The sequence below is a fragment of the Uloborus diversus genome, chromosome 8 (assembly GCF_026930045.1).
Source record: "Uloborus diversus isolate 005 chromosome 8, Udiv.v.3.1, whole genome shotgun sequence".
NCBI lineage: Eukaryota > Metazoa > Arthropoda > Arachnida > Araneae > Uloboridae > Uloborus > Uloborus diversus.
Genome location: NC_072738.1, coordinates 26,068,903 through 26,084,605, shown reverse-complemented (window position 1 = coordinate 26,084,605; position 15,703 = coordinate 26,068,903). Strand labels below are relative to the sequence as shown.

Below are 15,703 nucleotides of genomic sequence, written 5' to 3'. Positions count from 1 at the left end.
TTAAGTACACTGTAAGAAAATTCTGAAACGTCACAGAAAACTTCCGGGTAACGTTTCAGGATTTCCTGGGAAGGTTTCCAGAGAAAATCAAGTATCTTTGTGAAAAGGTTTCTGGCCTGCTATAAGTTACATGAATGCAGACTTCCCACTGTTGAGAAAAATATTTTTAGCTACCAGTATGAAAATATGCTCTGCGTTTTTATTAAGTGTTTCTCCTATAGCTACATTGCGGCTCTTCTAGGTTGACTGAGCTCCAAATGAGGACGAAATACAGTGTCTAGGTACTTAAGTTTTGCAAGAATTGGTGACAAATTAGGCTTTCGTTAAATTCTTGATATACTGCATAAACTTCAGTCGAATTTGCTGTAAAAACTTTCCTGGGCAATCAGGATGGTGCCAAGATATTACCATAAAGATATCAAAGTTTTTACTGAAGGTTCAAGGTTTATTCCAGAAACATGACTACACTGTTAAAAATTCAGGAAGATTTTCTGGTTATTGTTACTGTAAAATTGCATCGCCGACGCATCGCTGATTTTTACGGTAATTTATACCGGAGAAATAAGCGATCCCAGCGCCAACTGGTTGCTGTGGCCTACCGAGGAAACCGTAAAATTTTACAGTAACATTTGATTTTTACGGTAATAGTTACTGGCAACATGGATGCCAGTAACAATTACCGTAAATTTTCCGGAAAATTTTTAACAGTGTAGGTTTTATAGGGAAGTTTTGAGAATTCATCTGAGAGATACAAGGTTAATTTTAAGAATGTTTCTGACTTTTAGCGCGAAAAGTTCTTGTTATAGGTATTTTACAGGCATAAATTAGGCACATTAACTGAGGAGTATTTTATCAAAAGGGTACATATCCACTTTTTAGAACAAGTCATTCTATGACATTTTCTAAATCTTTCAGATGACCTTTATCAAATCACTTACTCTCAAGATGTCCAGACGTGAAAAACGCTCTTTTATTTAAGAGTAAAGTGTGGCTTTTTGATCAAAAGGTAATAAATCCGTCCTCTGCACGTTTTATTTTGAACAAAATGGGACGTATCCTGAAAGAATCTGTAGTACAAAGACTTTTAGATCCAAAGGAACACATGTCCAAAATCCTCAAATTTGAATCCACTACTTTTAGGTTCATGTACGTCGATAGGAGAATATGAGAAGGTGAAATATTAGAGTTTTGGTGAAATTGGAATTTTAATCATTCAGGTTTTCGTTTAAAAGGGCACAACTCCAAAATTAATATGGCGATATCTCCTTGGTTTTTTTTTTTTTTTTTTAAATCATTTCTTACTCTGGGCCATGATTTGCTGTGCTTTTGTGCTTAATTCTGTACCCAGAGAAGTTGATAAAACTGTTTTGCTCTTACCGTAATTCGTTTTTCTCACCTCCTGAACATTTTTGGAAAATGGATATGTTCATTTTTGATAAAATAGTCCTCAACTGTAATTTATTTTCTAGGAACGTTTCTAAATATTTTTTTTCTTTTTTTTTTTAATTTTTCAGACTAATCTACTTGAAAACCGAATGAAAACAAGAGAAATAAGTGTTGCCGAAATCAAGCGCTGTAGAAACAAGTTTTCGTGAAGTTTCGTCGTTTGCTTACAGCTTTTGCAAGCGACGTGCCCGCCATCTCCCCATGGTTAAGCTATCATTGATTTCTGTGGATTGCCGAGTACAAACACTAGGGAAGCGGACTATACCTTAACGACGGGTTTGAGACTTTCTGTAGTTAGAAAATGAAATATTAAATAACAGTTTGTATTTGGTCATGAAGAATCAACTCGTTCCAGTGATCAATACAAATGAAAATTACCTGACACAGCAACTTTTCCCAGGCAGGGGAGCAAATGGGTCGTGGGACTCATCCTGAAAAAGGAGATGTAAACAATTATTTGTTACAAGTCTTTCTAAAGATAAAAATTAACTAAATCGAACAGAGCAACATTCATTTTGGTGCCGGAGTATTTGGAGCTGATTTTGTAGGAATTTGGTACACTGAATTCAAATATGACATTAGTTTTTGCCTAGGAGCTCGAATTTCTAAAATATAACATTTAAGAGAAACATACATAACGCGGGTTTAAGTTAAGTCCATAGATGAAACAAAACACAAAACATGGATTTTTTATTGATATTATATTATAAAATACTCAGAGCCAGATTACCAAACAGCCTAACCAGATCGTAGTCTTGGGCCCCAAGCTTTAGGGGCTTCAAAATGAAGAAAATGGGGGGGGGGGGGGATAAGATTTTCTCATTTATTAGTCTCTATCTTCTTCTGAGTACACTGTAAAAACGATTCAGAAACGTTCCTGGAAAATAATAGGCAGCTGATGTGCCCAGTTTCTTCCAATAACATATCTTGGAAAAACCAGGAACGTTTTCCGCTAAAAGTCAGTAAGCTTTCTGAAATTAACCTTGAAACTTTCTGAAGGAATGCGAAATCTCCCTTGTTAAAGCCAGTCATGTCTCTAGAACCTTCTCGCAAAATTCAGTAGGTTTAGTGTTTAGAACCTTCCGGATTTTCCAAGAAGGCTCCATAGAAATCAGGGCGACTTCGGCCAAAGCTATCCAAGAAGGAACCAGCCATATCTCTTGCCTACAGTTCCCTGCCTTACAAAGCTGTAGCCATCCATTGACTTTTTCGCTCATCATTAAGAGCTTAGTCAACCTGGACAGGCCTTAAGCAACCACAGGCTGATACACTTAATAAACACGCTCATTCAATCTTTAAACCGGTAGCTAAAAATATTTTCCACAACAGTAAAAAGTCTGCACGCGAGCAACTTGTAGCGATTCAGGAAACTTTTTTGTGAAGATACTTGTTTTTACGGGGAAATAGGTGGAAACGTGTGAAATCCCGAGACGTTCCACGGAAATAACCAGTAACGTTTCGGAATTTTTTTACAGTGTACTTAAGGTATGAGATGCTCTACTTACCATGAAATATTTTGAACGAATGGTGGAGCACCTCAACAGCCCTGAAAACGGCACTAATAATCTTCCCTGACTGTTTGTGTTCATAAGGTTTGACTGCAGAGGACTTCGAAAACATGTTTGGTCCAGCGAAATGATTTTTTACCCTGCGTCAGCTATGAAACGCAGCACACCAAGATAAAATGTTGTAACAGGCAACTGAAGACAACTCCTCCACTTCTCCCCTGAATAGTAACAAGACCTTCTCGGTTTTGATGGGAGATGTGGAGTGACCTTCCAACGCCATCACTGTAAAAAAATTCCGAAACGTTACTGGTTATTTCCGTGGAACGTCTCGGGATTTCACACGTTTTCACCTATTTCCCCGTAAAAACAAGTATCTTCACAAAAACGTTTTCTGAATCGCTACCAGTTGCACGCGCGCAGACTTTTCACTGTTGTGGAAAATATTTTTAGCAACCAGTTTAATGATTGAATGAGCGTGTTTATTTAGTTTATCGGCCAAAAGTTGCTTACGGCTTGTCTAGGTTGACTTAAGGCTCCTATATAAGGGGAGCTGACTTATCCGACATTTTGGTTCCAAAATTGTCGGGCGAAAAAAATCGTATTTGTATAAAAGCCTCATTGCAGAAAACTGGTGCCCAAGCTATAGGTGTGTTGTCCGATTGATGTTTGATTATTTTAAGCGGTAGATGAATACGATTTAATTAATACAAATTTAAAAAAAATAAAGTGTGAAAATGAGGTTTATTGCAGTAAACATTTCCCGATACATTTTTGCTGAATTTGTGAACGAAGTTATCTTTCTAAATTCACCTTAAGTGACATTTTACTCAACTTATCATCAATTGTTTTACGACATAGCAACCAATAAATATTATAAAGTATTTATAAATACTAGAAGCGAGGTTGAATCCAATTTTGTCTTGGAACCAAAATGTCGGATAAGTCAGCCTGTCCTTTTCAAGGGGCTCTAGGTTGACTAAGCTCCTAATGAGAGCGAACAAGTCAATGGATAGCTGCAGCTTTGCAAGGCAGGAATTGCAGGCAAGAGATGTGCTTGGTTCCTTCTTGCATAGCTTTAGCCGTGGTCGCTCTGATTTTTATGTAGCCTTCTGGGGCGAATCAGGAAGGTTCTAATCAATACCACTAAGTCTACTTAATTTTTCTGGACGGTTCTAGAAACATGGCTGGCTTTAATAGGGGAGATTTCACACTTCTTCAGAAAGTTTCAAGGTTAATTTCAGAAAGGTTACTGACTTTTAGCGGAAAACGTTCCTGGTTTTTCCAAGATAAGTTACTGGAAGAAATTGGGCACATCAGCTGCCTATTATTTTCCAGGAACGTTCCTGAATCGTTTTTACAGTGATCCAACCAAGAAATCCGTAACAACAGCTGACTTGATTGACATTTTGACAAAATACAGTAACACCATCAAAATCAACATTTTGTGTTCATAAATCCATAGGGTTGTTCTGCTTAGCAAATACAGTGAAACCTCCCTTAACGGACACTCCCGAATAACGGACACCTCTAATTAACGGACATTTTTGCAAGTCCCAGTCCCTCAATATAGGCCATTACATGTAATTCACTCTGAATAACGGACACTCCGAATAACGGACAGTTACTTCACAAAAAATTTCCCTTGCGATCGTAGCACTTTCGGGCTTTTTTTTTCTTTTCACAGAATATCTTAGTAACTGCTTGCATTACAAAGCTTTTCATTCTCCACAACTGATATCCCCCCCCCCCCCCGTCATTTCCTTATCACTGTTTCTTGGAATTAAAAGGGTGGTAATGGGCAGAGGCAGCGATTGGGGCTTAAAAGTTGGGGGCAGAAAAAAAAGAACTAAAAGGGATGGTACTTTTTGCGGGCAGCAAAAAATGAAAAAGAAAATAAAAGTCATAATTTTGTAACGGCTAGTTTTGAGAGTATTAAAGCAAATAAGTGAAAACTAATGTCAGTCTAACAATTAACGTACGTTTTTCTTAAGATTTTAATGAATTTTATACACAATAACTATTCAAAAGTTTCGATAAAAAAGAGGAAATTGGGCGCTTTTTCTAACTGGGGCTCTCAGGAGATGCAATTGAGCAGACCGGCGCCGGTAGTAGTCGGCTTTATGGCGCCGTGGTTTCGTTGGGTTGTTTAATTTTTAGATATGAAAAAGATTTGCCCATATTCAAGGTCATATTGCCAACTGTCAATCATACATCATGCAATAGTGATACTCGAGATAAATAAATTAACCATAAAAAGTGTGTGTGTGGGGGGGGGGGGTTGCTCCGCCAAATCGCCGCCGTTGGTAATGCAAAAAAGAGATGTCAAACTGTTTTAACTGTTTACTTTAATTGATTAAATGCTTTTTAAGACAAATGTGTGCTGTCAGTATACCTTTGTTAAGAAAAAACAGATTAATTACACTTGACGTAAAATGTAGTAAACCTTTCGCAATTGTTTCGATTGTGTTCTAAAAAGGGAACAACAGCCCATTTTGAAAAAGGTAAATTAAGTAGTTCCTCCTAATAGCGGACACCTCCCAATAACGGACAAAACTTCTAGTCCCTTGACTGTATTGGGAGGTTTCACTGTATTCCTAAATTAAAAATAAAAATCAGTTTTTTTTTTATTTAAGCATCTTTTAACAGTTTGATTAGCGACTGGTTGAGCAGGCCCAATTAGAGGTGCAAAATTTGTGTCAGTAAGACTTGGCGACAAGTAATCGAAATCTCACGACACCAGAGGCGTTTTTCATTTGCATTTACTGACCGCTTACAAAACAAACTGCACTGATAATTTACACAAATATAAGCCCAACTGCTTTGCCCAAGCACATACATTCATTACATCCAACTATGACCTCAAGTCTAAGTCTAAGTCGCAAAACCCAAAAACACTTCTTAAATAATTTTCATAAATGTCACAAAATTAATACTTAAAACCAACGAGGACATACTATAAACCATTTTAGAGTAATCAGAATTAAAGAAAGTCGAAAATTTTTAATGAAAATAGCAGAAAACTTTGCTAGGGTCTTGCCTTATAAATGGGTACGCTTAGAAACTGTGGTTGCTGCCTGTAATTAGTTGACAGGTAAAGATTCTTAACAGTGTTTTAGGGTGCAAATACCTTTTTTGGACAGAGTACTCGCTTTGGGCATGCTTAACCACTCCCAATCTACGGCCCGCGGACCACATCCGGGCCACGAAGCGGATCCGTGTGGTCCTTTGTTTTGTTTAATGTTAAAAATCGAAAAACACGAGAAGGGACAATGTCACACATTTGGAGCCAAATAGTCAGAAATTGGTTTCCGAAAAACATGCATTAAAAAAATAAGCGTCAAGTAATGATAGCAATAATTATTGGTTTGCAATTTTCTTCTATGTTTTACATTTTCCCATTTTGTGCAGAAAATAATGAAACATGTCGGGATTTTACATGTGTTCTCGCCTGCGAGAATAACTTTAAATAATATGAGGTGTAGCCCTCCGGCAAAAAACGTTGGACATCACTGACCTAAAGCATTTTGTCCTCTTCCGAGGCTTCTGGTGAACTGTGAAAAAATGAGAAGAGAGATAGTCTATTAGTCAACGCACCTGACAGAAGATGGCAGCACTGCTAACTCACTTTCTCCCGCTCAAAGTAGAATGAAATCCCGACTAACGCGAATGATGCGACTAATAACGCGAGTCCCGCGCGAGGATTTTCCAAGGCTCCTCGCGTGAGTCGGAATTTTGCGTTATGGAAAAGGGTTTGCGTAGATTTTTTTGGAATTATGCCTAATTATTTTAGACACCTGTTATCACAATTTCAAACTGTTTTAAACTATTCTTCAATTATACATTACTGTTTCTTACATAAAGAACTGAATTTTTATTTGTATTTTTTAAACAGCTGTTTTAATCAACATAAAATACTGTTATGATGCACAAAATCAGTGATCAGCAGGAAAGAGAGACATAAAATAAACCAGTACGGTACGTAGAGTATTTAGTAACAATAAAATGTTCTATAACAATACTGTGCAGTAGACCCAGTAATGATATTTGTAACTTGAAAAAAAAAAAAAAATTAAGATGTTGATGGATTTATGCTGCATGATCAAATCGTTATTCTAATAAATTTTTAAATACAGTTGCTTCGCTAGTTCTTTAATTACGTTTCCGTCTATGGTAACACCTCTCTTCCTAGATTCTTTTAATTCTCAATACAAAAGCAGCTTTAATTTTCATAATTTCTGCATTTTGCTTAGACACCACTCCGCAAACTTTTACGGATTTCCTTTTTTTGACTTTTAATTGTACATATGGACAATTCACTCACACCTAATTATCGTGCAACGTTCGACGCATTTTTTAGTTGTAGCACATAGAGAACCTTTAGCGTTTGTTTAATTGTCAGAAAGTTTATCTTTTTCTTTCTGTCTTTACAAACTTTAGATGGAACAATGATCTTAAGTAGCATTATATTTCATCAACTTTCGCATTAGAATGAAAAAAAAATATGGTAAATGCGGAGTAGTCATATGTATATTCACAAACATAGCTGTGCTCAGACTAGAACGGTGTGGGAATTTCCGCTGCCATTGATGCTGAAGGGATGAAGGTCCATTCAAGAAAAAAAATATTTTGGTAGACAATAACAAAGTCGATACTTTCACACAGCGAATCCCTTCCGAAAATTTTCGTGCTGCGGACGAGGAATTCGCGTTAGGTCTAAAATTATTTACTGGTGAAAAAATCGCGTTAAAGCCATTTCGCGTTTGTCAAATCGCGTTGTAGCGGGAGTACACTGTACTGCATTTTAAAGTCACATTCAATTTCAATAATTGTTAGGTTTCATTCAATTAACTAATCTCGAAAGTGATAAGCTTTCATTTAATTATTCAACTTTGATACTCGTTCTATCAGAAAAATATCAATCACGGTAATTGTTAGATTACCCGTCAATGTTTCAAACTCGGGCTTGGCACTTGCTACGTCTACTTCCAGGGGCCCCCCGATTTTATATGGGTGGAGGGGAGAAATTCTCAATTTGCCAATCGGAGCTCCAAATTGTTCCGAATGATGATAATTTAGCCGAATGCAACTCCAAATTTCGCCGAAAGATGATGAATTGGTCGAATGCAACTCCAAACTTCGTCGAATGATGATAATTTTGCCGAATAGAAGTCCAACTTTTGTTCACTGATGAATTTTGCCAAATCGTGTATAATACAGTTTACCGAACAAGTAATAGGTTACCATTCAAAATTTGTGGAGTTGAAAAGACTTTACATGAAAACAGCTACATTAATAATGATCAGCGCACCTAAGCAAATATTTCGTACGCGTGGATTCTGCAGAAAATATATTAAGACAAAGGCCCACCTTATGACAGCCAATCATATTTATCTTTTTTGAAATCATATGATATTTAGCTTTTCACATCGTCTCCTAGGTGTCTAAGATCTAATGGAATGATTGAAAGATCCTTACAGTGTATGGTATTTTTATTTTTGGTATTATGGTATTTTTATTTTTCTTGTCAATCTTAAATTAGTAGTCTGGGAATTTTGTAAATAGATGAAATTTTGCTATTTCAGTTCATCTATATAAGTGTTTTTGCTGAAAACAAAAGCAATTCCCCCCCCCCCAAAAAAAAAGTTTCTCAATGTAAAATCCGCTTGAGTTGAGCCCTGAATGAAAGCAGACGATTTGTAACCATGGCGACGAAAATCAATCTCTCCTAGTAAATATTTAAAAAATCGAGCTGGACTGGTTCTTCTCGTCATTTAAGTGTGAAATATGGAAGTCTCCTCAAACACGGTGCAAGGACAAATAGCAATTTGTCATCTCTCAAGAAAAAAACAATGATAATTAAGGAGTTGAACACAAACACGCGGACAAGAAGCGACTTACTTCTTGTTGGCGAGAGCTTTCCTTCTCTGCAACTCTCCCGCGCAGGCCCGTATCCTCTCGTCGGAAGTGAGAAGCGACTTGACGGCTTCCAGCGACTGCAGCTGATAGCGGCAGGCGGACAGCAGCTTCTGCGTGCCCTCCTGCATGCGCAGCTCAAGCTCGATGCGTTGCTCCAGATCGTACTCCTGGGTCAAAGAGAAAACTCCAGTTACAAAAGCACGGGTGGAAGACAGAACAAGAACTAATGTTAAAGTTCAAGTTATTTTTGAAATAATAATAATAATAAAAACGACTCCGACCATGGCCGGCTCTACTAGTTCTGCCGTCCTAGGCGATATTAACAAGTGCCGCCTCCCCCATTGAATAATAATGATCATTATAATAATAATATAAAATAATAATATATCAATAAAATAAAAATGACAGCAAAGTGCTTAAAATTAAAGCAAGTTTCTTGTTAAATTCCAAACTGAGTTTTACATACCCAAACACTGGTACACACTTTAGATGATGATTATTATTATTATTATTTAACATTAAACTAGTGCATTGAAACATATATTAATATTTTCAAAAGACTTAAATCAATTAATATGCCGCCTCTAAAATTAAATTGAATTTCTAGTTAAATCCCGAACTATGTTATGCATATCCAAGCACTGGTACACACTCTAAATTATTTTTTTTAGCATTGAAGCAGTGAATCTTATGGCGCTGAAACAGATTTTCATACTTTAAAAAAATGTTTTAATTTCGAAATTTACCGCCCCTAAAATCTGCCGCCTAGGTTGCCTACTTCTGGAACCGGGCCTGACTCCATCTGCCCCAACTACTATAAAAATAAACTTCGCGGGTCTGAAGACATATTTAAAAAAAAAAAACAACTTTTTTAGATAAGTAGAAAATCGTCCGTCAAGATATGACGGGCGAAAATTGCTTCTACATTTGAACGAAACAGTTGCCTGTTTGGTGATATTTTGATAGTTGAAATTTTAACCCTAACTTCAGTGGATTAACCCTAAACGAGCGTTCATTTTTGACCGCTTTTTCGTTTCTTCATTCCCCTGAAATGAGTCTTGCCAGTAAAACAGTTGAGTTACCGGATCCAGATACCGGTAAAGTTATCGGTAAACAGTTAAGTTACCGGTTCAAACTTGTGACAATAAAGCCTTCCCCTGCATGTCAAACATTACCAAAACATATAATCAAATTATCATGCCGTGGCGCGAGTTTCATTGTTGATGACGTCAGGAGCGTAACTCGATCATTGGTTATTTTATATATAAGGAAGTGGTAGAGAAATACGGGAAAAGAAAAAAAAATCTCATTTACTAAGTCCCAAAAGCAGAATTAAGAGAGAAAACTCAAAACTCATTCCAATTCCTTGATTTTACATACAGTGGCCGCCGCTTATATGAATCACGTTTGTTCTAAACAGTTTTGATTCCATAAAGCGGCTAGTAATTCAATAAAGATGGATTTTTTTCTGTTTCTGACGATTTGATTCATTAAAACGGTTGATTCAACTAACTCCTGATTCAATTAACCGGCGTCAAGTATACTGAAACAAATTTCAAGTATTTTGTTTGTTAACAAATATTAAGTGAGCTTTCTCCAATTCATCAATGAAATCGTAACAAATCGCGAGAATGAAGACCTAGAACTGTATTTGAAATTTAGAAAAAATGTTACATAATTCAGTTCAATACGACTTGGAAGTTCCGAACGAATTCCATCTGCTGCAGAAAATTCTCTCTCTTTTGGTACTAATATTTTAAATAAGTGAATAAGTTTTCACTACCAAAATCGCGAAAATGCGCCAATTTTTGTAGTTTTAAATTAATATCTCTAGTAATTGAAGTCCTAAAAAATGAGGTCAAGCTGAGAACACTCTCGTTAGAGATGCTCACATTAGAATGGATAGTTATATTTTCATGATAAATTTGTAACTACCATTTTTTTTTTACTGATTTGCACATAACTTTGGTACGTTTGAATACCACACACTGTAAAACATTTCACAAACGTTCCTTAAAAATAATGGGCAGATAATGCGCCCCAACTTCTGCCAGTAACATATCTTGCAAAAACAGGAACGTTTTCCACTAAAATTACTACTACTGCCAGTTTAACTTAATGATATTTTTCTTCCAGTAATATTAGAAAGGTCTCTAAATCTATGTTGTCTTCAAAAGGACTACGAATCCAACTCTTGGATAACGGTTATAGTGCGTACATTAATCGTTAAAAGTACTGATGAAATTTCTCGTTGGTATACTAAAAGAGCGGAATTGAGCATTCACGATTGCTTATTGCTTTCATTTGACCGTCCTTGATGTTGTGGTTCCTTTTTGAGCTTGGACCAGGGACACCAGCACCACTGCCCACCCGTCGGCGCGGCTCCGAGCACTGCCTCCTGGAATCCGTTTCTCCTGGTCGATGGCGTCCATGTCCTACACACACACACACACACACACACAAGCCTTTACACACACACACACACACAAGCCTTTACACACACACGCTCAAACACACAAGCCACTTCACATACATAACACATACACACACGCCTACGTGCATACACACAGGTCTACGCACTCACACAAGCCTACACATGCACGCACGCACGCCTACACATACACATACGCCTGCACACACACACACACACACACACACACACACACAACTATACACACGTAACCGCCCAGGAGGAGGGGTAGGCTTGGGGGGACAGGAGCTGTTTCTAGAAACAATAGCCCCCAATGAGTAGGGCCCTGTCGCAACTCGTGATTGCAAAAAACATAATTTGAATTCAAAATTTCAGATTTTTTTTTTCTTTTGGTTTTTCCAAAAACAAATATTTTTATGCTCACTTCTTACAAAGTGAAATTTTATGCATAAATTCTATGAATCCTTTTTTTTTTTTTCATACAGCGCAAATTAAGTTGCATAATTTAGCTCCGTTGATTTTTTTGACTGCGTATCTCACGCTGCCGCTAGCTTCCCACAGGAAAAGTTTCTTAAGCAATTTATTTTTTCTAGTAAGTGTGAATATTATAGTAATAAATAGTAGGGCGACCGCACTTCAACGTATAATAAGGAAGGGCGAAATATCTTCGTCGCACTCAAATGGTAGAGAAACTAAGCCTCGAAAATTAACTAAAGATGTTTAAGGTGCTTGCATATGGTCCATGTAATATCTACATCAAGTGAATCGATTATTTCAGAAAGGTTATAAGTCCAATCAATGCAACTTTTCAGGAATCAATAAAAAGTGGTTATTTCATTCAGAAATGAACTAAATTCTACAAAAACTTCTCAGAGGAAAGTCATCCGCAATCTTGCTAAATTTCTTTAGTGCTATTTCTAGAAGAAGTCTCCTGCAGTGTTGTTCTTATTTTGACTAGCGTATATCACACTGAAAGCATCCAATTTTTTTCGCAGTTCCTAGAGTGATGTTAATAAAACCCCTGAGAAATTAGCGAATTTCATTCCGATTCCGCGATTTCGAATCCCCCCAACCCCCAAACTGACGAAGTTACCATTACTGAAATAATGCTACATCAATGGAGTTATTTGTTTTTACTTCATTACGCCAAAAAATCTAGTTCTACTATGATCTTGTCATTGCGACTTACGATTTCTTCCTTCGCGTTTAGTGCAGAAAGGGCATAAGTTCGGGACTTATGCCCTTTCTGCACTAAACGAAAAATTTGGCCCCGAAATAAAGTGTTTTGTTGTACAAAGATTATCTTCCCTGCTACACCAGTCGGTACCTCTACATATAAATATGGGAAAACCACATATAACTCAATTTTGAAAAAAAATGTGACTTATGCCCTTTCTGCACTAATCGATTCAAGTTTAATTTTTCTTGAGCTACTGAGAAAACCAAAGCATTCATATTCTTTTATCAGAATAAATTGTATTCAAAAGTGGAACTTTTTTGGCATGGCTTCATTTGCCGAGCAGTAAAACTCGCTGGTTATAATGACAGACTTAATTCTTAAGATGTAAATTGTGTCATGTGTCAGCAAATAAGCTAGCATTTTCATACAAATAGCATCGAATGTACCTGAGACAAATGAACAAATGATGAACAAAAGAATTTTTGAACTTTGGTTTTTATCTCACACAAGATGTTAAATTTCCGCCATTACAAAATAATTTTCGAAAACCCCCTTTGTACCTCACGCAGTTGGGAACCGCTGCTCTACTGTCAAGTAGAGATCCTGAATACGGAGAGATTGGACAACGGCGCGCCGCTGTCCGCCATGTTAAGTCCAAATGTTGTCAGCTCGAAATGCTGCGCTGTGTGAATTTCTAGCTTTTCCACGTAATATCAATATCGGGCATGAAATCTTCAAACAATAGACTGATTTTTCTTCTCCTCGTACTTTTATTAAACGGAGTGAGTTCCAAGTCTGGCAATCCAGCGCCAATCGTTTCGTATCGTCATAGCGCAAACAAATAAAAAATTCTTTCTCAAAAACTTGTTCATAAAGATAGAAAACAAACCGATGTTTGTGATCTGCACATTTCTTTTCATGATATCATAACTAGCTTATAATTTTTTCGATACAATGTACTGATATTTGAGGTAGAAGATGCATTACGGTCTACGGGCAGTGAGCATCTTTGGACATAAGATGGCCGCCGTTCCGAAGTTGTCCAATCTCTCCGTATACAGGATCTCTACTGTCAAATATAGCAACCAGTAAAATTTACTAACTAAGGAACTAAGGGTTATATTGTAAGTTTCAGCTAGCCGTTTGGTATGAGTTTTCTCTGACGAGTTATTATTCGTCTGCAATTTCGAGACTTTCCTCTTTGTTGTGAAAAGTCTTACTTTTCTCTTTAAGTGACAATATATATGACACATTTGGTGAATTCCATCACAGTTTTTAGGGATTAGGGCTCTTTGGAAACATAGAGAATATTATCTGACCTGTCAGGCCAATGTGCCTAGTACTAAGCAGCAGGGCCTGATTACTGAATAGGCCAACTAGGCCATGGCCTAGGGCCCCCGATCTTTAGGGGCCCCCAAATGGCCAAAATTGTTTTTATGCCATGGTTAAAACTGTAAGGTTTAACTATTTAGGGGCCCCCAAAAAAGCGTTTGGCCTAGGGCCATCTAATACATTAATCGGGCCTTGCTAAGCAGTAGCCGGGTGCTGCAGTTATCTGGCAGAATATCTAGTTTTATAAGTAATATAGTGATAAATAAAATGAAAATATATTTACAGCACACAAATATACCTCATAATAGTGCTGATGAATAATTTATTTTTTATTTAAAACTATTTCTATAAGTTTTCGATGCTTCCATATTTGTAATCCATTTTACCGAATAGTGAACTTACTCGTGCATTTCTATGCAAAATATGTTGCATTTGGAAATTATAATATATGAAACAATGGGCTGGAGACGTACAGAGCCGTATTTAAGGAGTATGTATTTTAGGTTCAAACACCCTCTGTAATTTTTCAAAACTATTCCAAAAAAAAATAAAAAAAATATTTTTATTATATTGCGTTTAATGACAAAATTATTATTACTGTTTTAATTTTTATATTCATTTATTAACTTTTCCATTTCCCTTGAAAAATAAAATCATTATTTTTGAAGAATTCTACAAACTCTGTTTTATCTTCAGAATTTATTTTTATTGCAGTTATTCCAAATGTTTTTTCTTACAAAACAATACAGCGTTTTCTTCATATTTTGAATACCTGACACCAGCAAAAGCATCAAAATTCTTGAAATTTGAAAATGCCGAACTCTATTATTCTGCTGTCTTTAACTGACAAAAAATATGAATTTAAGAAATTGAGTTCCTTTTACTACTCAAATATGAGTACACGGATCTATTCTTTTGAGTTGTTAAAAATACATCGAATGTTAAACTAGGATGAAGTTACTGTACAGATCAGATTTCTTTCCTTCATGTCAATTTATGTATTTGCAGCACCTTAATTTTTTTATGCCTTAAAGCAGCACCCTCTCATTTAAATAATCTATTGAAACAAAAATCAATAGATGTACACGAGAATAAAAAAATTTTATTGATAATTTAGATTTAACGAGAAATGTGTTTGGGGACCACCGAAACAAGACTCTGATTTTGACCGTGAGATACAAGAAGGAAATTTCCAATTCAGGTGGAACATTAGACGCTGAATTAAAAAAAAAAAAAAAAAACATATTTTTTTACACTAAATTTATCATTACTACCAGTAACAACTAGATAGGAAATGAACTGTTTCATGATTTGTTCAATTCTGTAATTCTGTCATAACGTTGAAGAAACATTTTGTGATAGAAAAACATTTTCTCACATTTTTTTTACGAATAAATATTTAAATATTTCAGAAAAAATAACTGTATCCCCAACTAATAAATCAGCAGTTTTCCTTAAAATATCGAGACTGTCCTTAAAAACCTGAACAACTCTTGGCACAAAAGCAAGCAAGTTCCCAAGCCATCCTCATCATCTTCAACTAGTTAATCACTATTTTCTGAAAAGATCTCAAGTTGACACTAAATTACCCTTAAAAATAACCTGAACGACTGTTACAACAGATGCAAGCTCCCAGGTCCTCCTCATCGTCCTCACCTAGCTAATCAGCATTTTCCCTTTAGATATCGAGATGTTCCTTAAAAAACCTGAACAACTCTTACCACAGAAGCAAGCACACTAGTCCTCTTCATCATCCTCAACTAGATAATTAGCATTTCCCTCTAAGATATTTAAATAGATGTCCTTTAAAAAACTTGAACAACTCTTACTGAAGAAGCAAGCTCTCAGGTACTCTTCATCATCCTCAACTAGTTAACTGGTATTTTCCCT

At 36.3% G+C, this 15,703-nt stretch overlaps 1 protein-coding gene across 1 annotated transcript in view; it reads right to left on the bottom strand.

The window, feature by feature from the left end:
• The window catches only part of LOC129227979 (rhotekin-2-like), a 33,712-nt gene extending 18,252 nt beyond the window's left edge, over nt 1-15,460 (bottom strand). The window contains exons 1-3 of the mRNA XM_054862605.1: nt 15,416-15,460; nt 8,853-9,037; nt 1,825-1,877 (exon numbers count right to left, since the gene is read on the bottom strand). Coding sequence (XP_054718580.1) covers nt 1,825-1,877; nt 8,853-9,037; nt 15,416-15,460 — 283 coding nt within the window. The remainder of the gene's footprint in view (nt 1-1,824; nt 1,878-8,852; nt 9,038-15,415) is intronic.
• Between the last annotated feature and the right edge of the window lie 243 nt (nt 15,461-15,703).